Genomic DNA, 12,888 nt, shown 5'->3' with positions numbered 1-12,888 from the left:
AAGGAATGGGAAATGGAAAGCAGTGCAGGAGAAATGGAAAAAGGCCAGGGAGAGTAAGCATTTAGCAGGTTCTGAGTTGAGTATTAAAATGTAATCTGTGGGGGCGCCTGGGTGGCTCAGTCCTTAGGCGTCTGCCTTCGGCTCAGGTCATGATCTCAGGGTCCTGGGATCAAGCCCCGCACTGGACTCCCTGCTCCGCGGGAAGCCTGCTTCTTTCTCCCTCTCCCACTCCCCCTGCTTGTGTTCCCTCTCTCGCTGTGTCTCTCTCTGTCAAATAAATAAATAAAATCTTTAAAAAAATAAATAAATAAAATGTAATCTACTCTTGATCTGTTTGAATCCTGAGCTTTCAGAATACATGATTGTTTTCCTTTAAAAGTTAATCCTACTTCACAGCTCTTTACTGCTATAAAGTGCCATTCTAATTAGAAGTAGACACATTTAATGTGAATTTGGCTTTCTCATCCCATGACTGTATTAAGCTGGAAGTCAAAAGACCCATTATTCTGGTCCTGGTTCTGTCATTAACTGGCTTTATGACCCTAGGAGGTTACTTACTTTCTGTGAGCCTCAGTTTACTCATCTGTCAAATGATGGAGTTACAGAAAATGATCTGTAAAGTCCCTTCTGCTCTAATATTCTATATTTCTTTGGAATCAGTTTTGCCCTGAGTGTGGCAGTGGTTTCCCATCATTAAAAAAAAAAAAAAAAAAAAATCTATGTTTTTGAAATTTTACAGTATTAACATATATTCTCCTATATATTGAATTAGCACAGAAATTATTTTGCACAGTTTGTCATTCTAATTTATATGTTGCTATTTGAGATTTTTAGGGACTATTTGAGATTCTATTCAGTATCATCGGTTTTGTTAAATACTTGCCACCTTTAAATAATTTCTTTGCCATAATCCTCAGAATTTGTTGATTATGAGTTTTAGTGGGAGTATTTTAAGTAATTCCCAGACTTTTTATTGCTGGATTTTCTCTTCTGAGAGAATTATTGTATTAGGAAACTAAAGCTATTTTTTAAGTCTATGATTTATTTATAGCGAGAGCAACTTTATTTTAACTTTTTTTTTCAAGTTTTCGTTTAGAATCTTCCCTGATTTTGGTTTGGCAGCAAACTAAATGGTGAAAAGATACTTGCAGTATAATTGACCAAGTGGGATCATGTGATACTAAAAAAAGAAAAGTAATACCCTGTATATGTAAGACATCTAGTCAGAGGCACCACAGAGTTAGTATTTATCTCTATTCAATCTTTATTCTTTTTGATTTAACGTGGCAGGGAGTAGAATAGAATAGAGAGTGGCAGGTACAAAGGTCTAGACTTCAAAAAAAGGATGGAATTTGGGATCCTGTGTTGAAATGCATACATGTTCATGGTTTGAATACTGAGGAGCCATGATTATAGTGTATCGTAGAAGAATCTTCTCACAATGGGATGCAGTGCAGGTAGATCTAAAAAATAAAAGCCCTAGAGGGTCACAGATATCTAAAGAAGGAAGAACATCTCTCATTCTCCATCTTTTAACCCACAAATTACTTACTAGACATATCTTCCAGTCTGTTCATAAGTAGAGGAATTGTGTGCTTTATTTAGAGTATTTAAAATTCTATTACTAAAAGCCTTCCAAAGGTTTCAGGCTAGCTATCACCAAGTAAATTTTTAAACATGATTTTCTCATTCTGATAAGGAAAATAGGGAAGAGTTTAAATTTGCACTTGTTAAAATTTAAAGTCTCCTTCACAAATACAAAAAAATAAAAAATTTTATTTGTAGTTGATCAAACAAGTGTTTGAAGATTTGAACAGAATAGAAATGTATTATGTGTATGTGGGTCTTAAGCAAATGTTGAGGTTTATCGGTTGATGTTTTAAAAATTACAAACCTACAGAAGTTTCAGTAGACTCCCCTCCCCCTTATTTATTTTTCTGTAGATGTTTAATTTGTTCGAAAACATCTATTAAAACAAAGTAGACTTTGCCTTTGTAAAATAAAAAATACATCATCAGTACTGAACACAATTTTAGTTGAATCTCATCTTCTAGAATATCCAGTGGTTACCAGTATAAGTGTGTAATGCCCCAGCACTGCAGATTTCCAGGGATGCTAACTTCTGATATTCAAGAATAAATGCTATGGGGAAAAGAATTTAGTGTAATTTTAATAGCTTGGACTATTAGAATTCGATGCAAAATTATTTTTGTCATAAAGAAGTTAATTTACCTCATTCTAAATGGTACTCTCAGGGGTAAAAATATTTAATGCAACTTATAAAAGTTAGCAATATAATTTCCTTTTGCTTATGAAGTCAGGTATTTTATAGTGGCATGACAGTAATAGAAAATTGCAAAGCAAAAAAAAGAGTATTAGTTCCTGTGCTTTAAAAAAGATATTCCTTCTAAGTATTTGTATTGCAAATGAATTATTACCAAATGTTAATAATCTATTATGTCTTGTTTTTTAAAGTGAATGAATTTTTAGCTTTTGAGGGTCCCATCTTGTTGGATATGAGAATTAAACATCTAATCAAAACCAATCAGTTAAGTCAAGCAACTGCTCTAGCAAAGCTGTGTTCTGACCATCCAGAGATTGGTACAAAAGGTAGTTTTAAGCAAACTTACCTTGTTTGTCTTTGTACATCATCACCAAATGAAAAGTTAATCGAAGAGGTGAGTATGTTTTCTTTTGTTAGTAATTATTTTTAAAAGTATTTTTAAAAGTGAAGAGGTTAATTTTCAATTAGATTAGAATGTCTTTGACTTCTCTTAGAAAGTGAGGGACTGTTGTCAGTCTTAAATTTTAGTATGCTTTGGGGTAGTGATTCTAAGCAGCTTTCAGAGTTATATGTAAACTGATTTCACCTAGCTTCTTTTTAAAATTGAACCTTTTTACTGCTGTGGTTAAATTATGGGAAGATGGAGGTGGCTTAACAATTTAGTAGGGTGTTTTTATTTGTTAGCAGTTGGACCTTAACTTCAGTTTTACCTGACTTCAAGATACTTGTAAATCTAACTGGCTAATTTAAGTAACTATAGAATTTATGTGACTTCCTCCTAAAAATATGTTCTCTGTTTTATACACACACACACGCCTAGCGTATTCAAAAACAGAATGTATTCCTAGGGAGAAGTCATATATATATAGCCGGTATCTATATATATATATTAAGATCAAATTTTTATTTGCATATTTAATGTAAAACTTTATTTTTTGTGAGACATGATTTTTTTACTTCTAGTTTGGCATAAAGCATAGTATTCGTGTATTTGTTTTATACTACAGAATTCTGAGATAGAATCATGGTCCAAATGGGAATTTGCATTTTGGAGGACTCGTAATTCCAAAATGAAGTTGGAGACAGGGTAGGAAAATTAAAAGTTGTTGATCAAGAAACAGGGAATATGTATTTAAATAATTTAGATAAAGAAAACTATAATGTGTTGAACAGTTTTGATTGAGCATTTAATGCACACAGTTGTCTTGTATCTCTAATATAAGTATCCTTCAACCCCAGAGCAATAGAGAGAGGAGAAGAAAATGACTGAAGGACACACTTAAAGATGTGTAACAGGAAGAGTTGAGATACAAACCAAGACAATTAAGAGAGCTTGCATGATCAGCTGAGTAGACAGATACTGTAATCAGTCTGGAAGAAGGATAGCCTCAGACAAAAAGCTGAATGCCCACATGAGGTTAGAGTTTGTAATTATAGTGGTAATTGTATGATTTTTTTTTTTTTTTTTTTAAAGAAAATGAAGAGGGAGATGGTAGGCTTGGATCAAGATTAGAAATAAGGTTGTTGTGGATGGTGAGGATAATGAGAGTACTGGGAAGAGTGATGTCTGGCAATTCTTAGGCTGAATAGAATAGAGCTCAGGGCTGTAGCCTAGGAAATTACATCATTAGTTTAGACATATAGAAGATTGAAGTTTTCTTATTAGTTCAGAATAGCTATGTAGACAGTTAATTGACAGACATACAAAGTTTCTTGAGATAGCTTTTGAAATGTGTTTAACAGTTTTTCTAAAATTCTTAAATTATTGTGTTGCTGCTACCTCTTATTTTTCAGCTCCATAGTAAAGCTTTCATTAGCAGTTCATTCCTTGCCCTTATGTCAGTCTGTCCATTCATCTATCCTCCCTTCATCAAATTTTTATTAAGTCAGTGATGTGTGCTGTCTAAGCACTGGGGGGTTAAATGTGAGTTAAGGCATAAGTCTTGGCCTAAAGCAGCTTAGCTTCTAATAGGAAACTATCTAAACATAGGGTCATTAGGCGAAGTCCCTGTTTGAAGTTGAAGACTATGAATTTGTAATCCCCAGGAAAAATCTGTATTTCTAACTCTCTTGAATAATCAAAAGATCTTGCAGTACTGAACCTAAGTTCCCTTTTGGTTTAATTTTTCATAGTTGAGTAGCAACAGCCTAGCTTGCTCTGGGAGATCCTCAGGAAAATTCTGTGTGAGGGCCCCAGGTATCTCTGATGTCATATAAAATGATTTTTTTTCCTTCTTATATTAAGTAAGCAGAAGTAAGGCATTCCATGTTTTTAAGCAGAGTTCACCAAAGTCTCTGTACCCTATCCCAGAAACAACACTAGATCATAAAGTGCAGAACAGGACAGGATATGTATAAGTCTACACATTCCTTGTTAAAAGTCTTCTTTTGCTTAGAAATTGTTTGGTTACTCTTTTATGTTCCTATTAAAAATATATAGAGACTTTTTCTTCATTGTTCCATGTGAAGTGGGTTAAGATTGGCTGTCACCAAGGCCTGTATTATTTCTGCCCCAAGGGAAGGTAGTCAGTTTGTTTGAAACAATTGCCCAAAGATACTGCCCTCTTCAGAAGAGGTGTGCTGTCTCTCACACATTCATTTGCTTTTCCCTGTCTGGTTCTTATAAGCATTTGACTTTTTTACCCATTCCTTGGTGTATGGTAGGAAGAGATATTGGAAAGAGTCAGCCATGGCCTGGATTCTGTGATCCTTTTGAGGAAATCCTTGTCCAGGGGAGCCAGTAGACAAGGAATCTACTAGGATTTTCCCAGGATCCTTTCACTATAATAGAAATAGCAGCTAGCCCTGGTAGATGGCCAAGGAATGGGGCTGAGAGAGGAGTGTTTATCTGGCTTCTCTGGAAGGAATAGCTTGGCCTGTATTCTTGGTATAGGTATAAAACAAAGTGAGCAGTGTTTTAGTATTTTGGATCTATTTAGAGCCAGTATTTCTATTGGTTTTGTCATTAAAATAAACATAGAATTTTTTTAAAAAGTAAAATCCTCTCTCTCTAACCATCCCTTACCCATTTAATACTCCCCCAAGTAATCATTCAGTTTGAAATTTGATATGTAACCTTTCTCATATTTTTCTATGCACATACATGTATTTTTTTTATATGCTTCAAGCATACATATGCACAGCCTGACCTGCTGGTCACTTTTTCCCCATTTATTATGGACATCCTTCCATATTGTTCATTTATAAATCAACCTCATTCTTTCTCATGGCTTCATAATTCCATAGTTCGGATTTGTAATATTTTTAGTCAGACTAGGGGACATTTAAACGGTTTCCTTATATATACATCCTTTCATTCTTGTCAGGGGTACACTAGTAGGACAGATTTCTGGAAGCAGAATTGCTGGATGAAGGAGTCTACACATTTTAAATTAATAGATAGAGCCATACTATCATCCAAAAAAGATTATGCCAGTTTATACCCCCATAAACAGTATATGAAATTTCCTCTTTCCTAACATTGGAGATTGTCTTTTAAATTTTTGCCAGCCTGAGAGTTAAAAAATAGTAACTCATGATTTGATTTTATGTTTTCTTAGTATGATAGGTTTACCATTTAGGTTCTGTTTTCTTTTTTTAAGATTGATTTATGTATTTTAGAGAGAGAGCTAGTGGGAGGAGGGGCAGAAGGAGAGAATCTTTCAAGCAGACTCTCCACGGAGCCCAAGCATGACAGAGTGGGAGGGGCGGGGAGGGGCAGGGGCTCAATCCCACGACCCATGAGATCATGACCTGAGTCGAAACCAAGAGTCCAACGCTCAACCAATTGAGCCACACAGGTGCCCTCTAAGTTCTTTTTTAGTTGGAAAGCAATTTTATGTTGATCAGCAAGACTTCTTAAAATGTGATTACAGCCCATACATTTTAAAAGTACACTTGGCAATTGTATATAGAATACTGATGAAGTATTCTGTATTTTTTGAATACCTGGCATAACGAGCCATACGAAGACATAAAAATCATTATTCACATTCTTGAAATGATTTTTCTGTTTTACAGAGGGAGTTAGCATAATATGTCTTTAATGTTGTTTTAACGAACAGATCATTCTGACTTTGAGAATTTATTCACAGTTCCAGATTTTCTGGTGTTGAAATTTTTGCTCATTTTTCAAAGCAATAGAGAAAAGATGTCTATAATATATAGTCATTATTTAGGTATATACTGGTAATTCCTACTTTATGCTGCCTTGGATTTAAAAAAAATTCTTGTTCATTGATAGCTATATTTGATTTGTATTTCACTTTCATGGTTTGAATTCAACTATCCATTAGTTTAAATATGGTTTCATTTTCCCTGCCATTCTCTTTAGTGTCCTATTTTTTCGAGAGGACCATCTAGTGGCAAACCAGGGAAATGAAAGCTATGAAGTACACACTAAAAATTGTTTTCCTAGTATACCTATAAAAAGTGAGGTTTTCTGTATTACTGAATATGGCAGATGTTTCACTTGATATTTTGTATATATGTGAAATAAATATATTGAGGCTATTTTACATACAAATATATATTTCTAATTATTAAGTGTAAGCTAATAATGTAGGTAATATCATTGGGAAAATAAGTTTCCTTATATATAATGTACGCATTTTGCATCATTTGAGCATTCAAGAAGAGTGGCTTAGGTTTTAGAAGAACAACAACAAAAGATGAGATTCAAAACAAATCAGACTTTCAGGATATAAGATTTTTTATTAAACCTGAACATGTAAAAAAATCAGTATTTAGCAATAAAGGGCCTCAATATGCTTATGCATGGGGAATTCTGGAAAGAGCACAGACTTTGAAGCTGCACCTGGGTTAAAATTTTGATTGCCACTAATTAAGTAAGCATGTGACTTTGAGCAAGTTAACTTAAACTCTTTGAACCTTATTTCTAAAAAGTTAGTAGTAGTATCTACCAGGCAAGCTATATGGTTAGCAATGCTATTTCTGAAGAAGCTGGCCCTAATAATAAATAGTAGCTGCTATTATTGTTATTATTAACATGAAAAAATAAAACTTACGGGTTGACTTCTAACATTTGTCTACATGTGTGTATCAGGGTAATTGTTTAAAGTTAACACAGCTTGTAATAAAAGATAATGTGATGAAATTGAAAGAGCATGTTTAATGTCAGTTAGACAAAATTTGATTTGTAGCTCTACCACTTAATTAACTGTTGCAACTTGGGCAAATTACATAGTTTCTTTGAACCCCCACATTCATTGTGTATAAAATGTTAATGATAATACCTTCCTAGTAGGAAATATATGATTAAATAATAAAATATGTCTGATAATGCACTTAATGTAGATATTTGAAAATATTTAATTGTATGATTATATATTGTTCAGCCCTTTTTTTTATTTGTTTAAGTGGGGTCTCTTAAAGATTTGTTAGAAAGAGTCAGATGGAGGAGTAATGGAAAGAGCACTGCACCGGGGAATTCCAAGACTTAGGTTTCAGTCTTAACTCTGCCACTAACTTCATTATTCCTGTAAGAAATCATTGTTGTTAAATACACAGACTCAGAGTTGGGTCTTTAGAGTTTTCTAGCCCAACTTAATGTATAAAATGGAACCTCTGAATCTATCCTCATGCAACCTTTATCCTCCTCAAAGATTATCCTCATTTAGTCACTTGTTCATCCTAAACACTTTACATTTTACACACACACACATACACTTTTCCTGTACTCAAACGTTGATCAGGAGAGACAGAAGATCAACAAGGAGGGGCATGGTTATCTCTGTGGTACATGGGTGCCAGTGGTCTGTATTGGTCTTCATTTTTTTTCCCCATTTGTCATTTATACCATGTTGGAATTAATCTTTTTGTGGAACGCCAGTGATTTGTGGTTGTATGCTGTTTGCTATATCCTTGTCTCACAGCAAATGCTTATAGAGATCTGTTTATGTATTAAATGATTGTAATGTGGTAGTAAATTTTAATTTCTCAAAAAATAAGCAGTAGATATACATGTATAATTAAATGAAGAAGTTGCCTTCATCTAGGTTATACTTATGCATGCATGACTGTTGACAGGCTTTGAGATGGAATGAATTTATATGAAAAGAAAAATAATGGAGATTTATAGAACACTGAGGTGAGCTTAACTTAAAGGTGGTATAACTACATAAAATGTTTCATAGTATATTTTTTTCCCCTCAGATGAATAGACACTTTATTAGTCTATATCCAGTAGACCTTTCTTTGCCTTTCTGCTGATGCTAATGATTTTTAAATTACCAGATAAAAGGGGGAAAAATACAACTTTTCTTTTTCAGTATCATAGACCTGATTAATGGGTAGAGGGTACTTATAATTAGGATTAGTCATTGCAAATAAGTAAATATTTGTAAAGTTCATGAAAATAGTTGGTTCTCTGACTTGAAGAAAGATTATTTCTTTACTGCAGCCCAGTAATGACAAACTATGAATTGATAGTATATGAGTCAATGAGGTTTTACTGATAAAAATGATCTGTAAATATCTAGTGAAATTCTAAAGTATATTACTATATATCCTAATAATAAAACCATTTTATGGCATGTTTTCTATATCCTTTTTTCTGTAGATTTCAGAAGTTGATTGCAAAGATGCACTAGAAATGATTTGTAACTTAGAATCTGAGGGTGATGAAAAAAGTGCTCTTGTCTTATGTACTGCATTTTTATCACGTCAGCTCCAACAAGGAGATATGTACTGTGCTTGGTGAGTTGGTTTTATTTTGTAAAGAAAAGTTGTTAAATAAGAATACAAGATAGGTTGTGAGAATTCAGAGAGCTTAAGGATGTATTTTTTAATCCTTTAAAATCTTACCAAAACAAAAAGCTTATTTTCAGTTACTACATGCTGTGCAAACTGATTATCAAGTAGTTCATATTATAACTTCAAAATTTTTTTATATTAAGGACAACTCCTTAGTATACCAGTAATGATTGTATAATGAATAATAATGATCAGGAAATTTTTAGATGTTAGAAGATGAAAGAAAGGTTTATTTTGTCTAATGCCACAATTTTTTCAGATATGTAAGCCATCTGTGATTGAATGTGTATATTTTTTTCCTCTGCATTTTACATACTTTTAACTACATAACTAGCTTAGTCATTCATGTATGGAAATACAGTTTATTTTCCATCTGTGAGATATCATTCTATTTCACTAACTTCTTGAGTGCACATTTCTTTATATGGTACATTTTCAAGTGTGCAAAGCCTGTTATATTCTTTTGGGAACATACAACTAATAGAGATGTTGACTTCAACTGACTCAAAAAATCTTAAGATCAGCTGTCTTAAATTAATGTGTTAGCTAAAACTGGCAATTTATCTGGTCAGTGAACAGCGTTATTAGTCTTCAGTGTTGTGTTGGTAGTATTGGAAACACAGAATTTAGTTTACAACATTCTGACATTTAAGAATTTTTACCAAATGACATATGACATACAAATCCCATGAATATGGGACAGGCAAACTAAATGTGTAATTAAAGAAGAATAAAGTTCACAATTATAAAGGTTTTCTGAGCAGTTACGAGTTTTGTTGTGAAGGGAAAATCATATATGCAGTACACAGAGGATTGATATAAAAGGTGGGTAGAAAGATTCTGAAGGGAGAATAAAAAGCATGCATTTACTGAGGAGAAGTAGATTTTCCATATAACATAAATATTAGTAGTGACTAAAAATTTAACTCTCACACTGCTTTAAAAAAGTCATCAAAGTCTGGATTTCATATCATCAAAGGCAATCTATTACAAGCTCTTAAGTAGGAGGGCAAAAAAATTTATGTTTAAGAAATGCTGTGTAATACAAGTACTTGAGAATGGATTGGGGTCTGAACAGTGAGGACAGAGTTGGGGGGAAGAAGTGGCAGGACAGAGTTAAGCTAGAAAAGTCAACTAGAAAACTAGTTAATAGTCCAGCTGGGAAGTTATGAAGGCTTCCTTATGGATGTAGGATGGGTTGAAAAAATGTTGAAGGTAACAGTCTTTAGGATAATAGAAAGCAGAGACTTACAGGGTCATTGATAATGATGCATTAAATTACAAAGATGGTGAACTGGAAAGAATGTTAATCATCTTTTTCATATATTAAGTTTCAGGTTTCAGAAGAGATCAAAGTGGAGAAGTCTTACAAAAAACTAGAGAGGTGAAAGTGGTCAAGACTGGAGAGACAGATTTTGAAGTCCTCAATATATAGGTTAAAATCCAGTAAATGAGCAAGTTACTCAAGTGGGTGGTGAAAGGGCAGAGTTCCTAGGAGTGCAAACTGAGGAAATAATAATAGGAAAGGCCTGTACTGAGGAGAATACTTGATGAAAAAAAGTTGCAGCAAGGAAGAAGATTTTTGTGGAAATTAACCACGGAGGACAGAAGAGAAATAGGACGATAGGTAAAAGGGAGGAAAATTCATCATTTCAGTAGGATTATTTTCTGTGAAAAATAGATTCTAATTGTATTTGAAATAAATTTCGAAGTTCATTTTTCAAAGTGTCTTATTATTTCACCAATTGGACAGAAATTAGTTAAGTTACTTTTGAGTTCTGTGTCATCATTGATTGTTAACATTCATCTAATAATAATTTTAAATTTAATTGACCAATTAAATTGGTCAGTTTTCAGTTTCAGGTAGAAGATAAAATTAAATGCTTTTAAAAATATGCCATTGATCTATATATGCATTTTATATATACACAAACACATTTTGTGCTTTATTACATAAATTTCAAATGTGGCTCAATTACCGTTTGTATAACTTGTTTAAATGAGAGGTGCTTTACTAGTAACAGGCAGTGCTTCTCTCTGACATTGAAAAATATTAAAAGAATGATAAATCAAAATCTGATTTTATTTAGTCTAAAAAATTGGGAAATATTTTGTATTTTGTATCTAATTTAAATTTAATTTCCACGTGTAAAATTGGAATCTAAAACCAGTTTTAATTTTAAATGTAATGACTGGACCAACATAGTCCATGATTATTATATTATGGCTCCAACTTATTTTTTATAAATTTTTTTTAGGGAACTCACTCTCTTTTGGAGTAAATTACAGCAAAGAGTAGAACCATCTATACAAGTGTACCTAGAAAGATGTCGGCAACTTTCTCTGTTAACCAAGACGGTATATCACATTTTCTTCCTGATTAAAGTTATTAATTCAGAGGTAAGAATAACCAAGCTATTTTTCTATATTAATTATCTTTAATAAAAAACTATTATTTTGGCACCTCTTCCAGTGACTTTTGTTCTTTCATTTAGAGTTTTGAACATTGCTTTTCTTATTAGTCTTATAATAGGCATTTGATATAGAAAAACTTAAAAATACAAATGAGAGCCAGGGGTTTGCCCTTGAGCTAAAGAAAAGTATCATTCTACAATTTTTACTCCTAGGTGTTAACACTATTTTGATAATTTGGCTTTGTAGAAATTTAGAAAGTATAAAGAGAAATACAGAGATAGCTTCCTTTACTAGCAGTCTGGCAGATTACATTATCTAAAAATCCTTCTTCTACAAAATGCCCCAAAATACTTGATGAAATAAAATAAACATTTCTTTTGATGTATAGCATCTAAGATTGCAAGGGGATTAGGGGAAATCCATAGGCCCAAAATGAAGAGGAACTTAAAAACTGGAGCAGAAAGCTTAAGCTGCTGCTGGGTGTTGGGATATGTTACTACTTGCAGTAACTAAGGGGTTTGCACATTGGGACAGGAGATAGCTTTATGGGGATAAAAGATAAGATTTTGGGCCCTCTCAAGTTGGGGATTGCAGCTGAGCTCTCTGGCCCCCAGCCCCACCTGGGAAATCCTAGAATTTCATTGAAAAAGTAGACCAAAAAAATACTACTTTTTAATACAGATAGATGATAGGGAAGCTTGTGCATGTCCTACTGGGCTGTGGGTCAGAGAAGGAAAAATGTTTCCCTTAAGAAGTTGTAACCATAGGTCTACCCCTCACACAGATTTGGGGTCTAAATTTACCCTATTTAGGAGCACCTGGGTGGCTCAGTCGGTTAAGCGGCTGCCTTCGGCTCAGGTCATGATCCCGGGGTCCTGGGATCGAGCCCCGCATCGGGCTCCCTGCTCGGCGGGGAGCCTGCTTCTCGCTCTCCCTCTGCCTACTTGTTCTCTCTCTCTGTCAAATAAATAAATAAAATCTTTAAAAAAATAATAATAATAAAAATAAATAAATAAATAAATTTGCCCTATTTATATAGTCTAGAAATTCCCATGCTGAGTAAGTAATGTTTAAGAAGGTAAAGAGTGGAGTACTGGGCTGGTAATACCTGGCAGAATGCAGAACTTCTTTGGAGGGACGTATACTCAGTGCAGGATCCTCAGGTAAGCCCCGCTTGAGATGAGTTCATGTCAGGAATTATGGAACATGAAACAGTTTCTCATGAGGGAATTTTGGCAGAGAAAAAGAAGAATAGGATTAAATATACAAGGATAGACACTATAAATTATGTATATTTAAATACATAGGGGCCCCTGGGTGGCTCCGTCATTAAGTGTCTGCCTTCGGCTCAGGTCATGATCCCAGGGTCCTGGGATCGAGCCCTGTATTGGGCTCCCTGCTCCGTGGGGAGCCTA

The 12,888-nt window shown here is 33.8% G+C and overlaps 1 protein-coding gene across 4 annotated transcripts in view; it reads left to right on the top strand.

The window, feature by feature from the left end:
• Nucleotides 1–12,888, top strand: part of ZNF292 (zinc finger protein 292) — a 91,446-nt gene that overhangs the window by 62,852 nt on the left and 15,706 nt on the right. For all 4 annotated transcript variants that reach the window (XM_078055020.1, XM_078055019.1, XM_036094832.2 and 1 more), the window contains 3 exons: nt 2,476–2,678; nt 8,865–9,001; nt 11,317–11,458. In XM_078055020.1, the coding sequence (XP_077911146.1) occupies nt 2,476–2,678; nt 8,865–9,001; nt 11,317–11,458 (482 nt within the window). The remainder of the gene's footprint in view (nt 1–2,475; nt 2,679–8,864; nt 9,002–11,316; nt 11,459–12,888) is intronic.

This window comes from Halichoerus grypus, chromosome 9 (assembly GCF_964656455.1).
Source record: "Halichoerus grypus chromosome 9, mHalGry1.hap1.1, whole genome shotgun sequence".
Classification (NCBI taxonomy): Eukaryota; Metazoa; Chordata; class Mammalia; order Carnivora; family Phocidae; genus Halichoerus; species Halichoerus grypus.
Note: the sequence above shows the minus strand (reverse complement) of the source record. Positions and strands in the feature narration are given on the sequence as shown.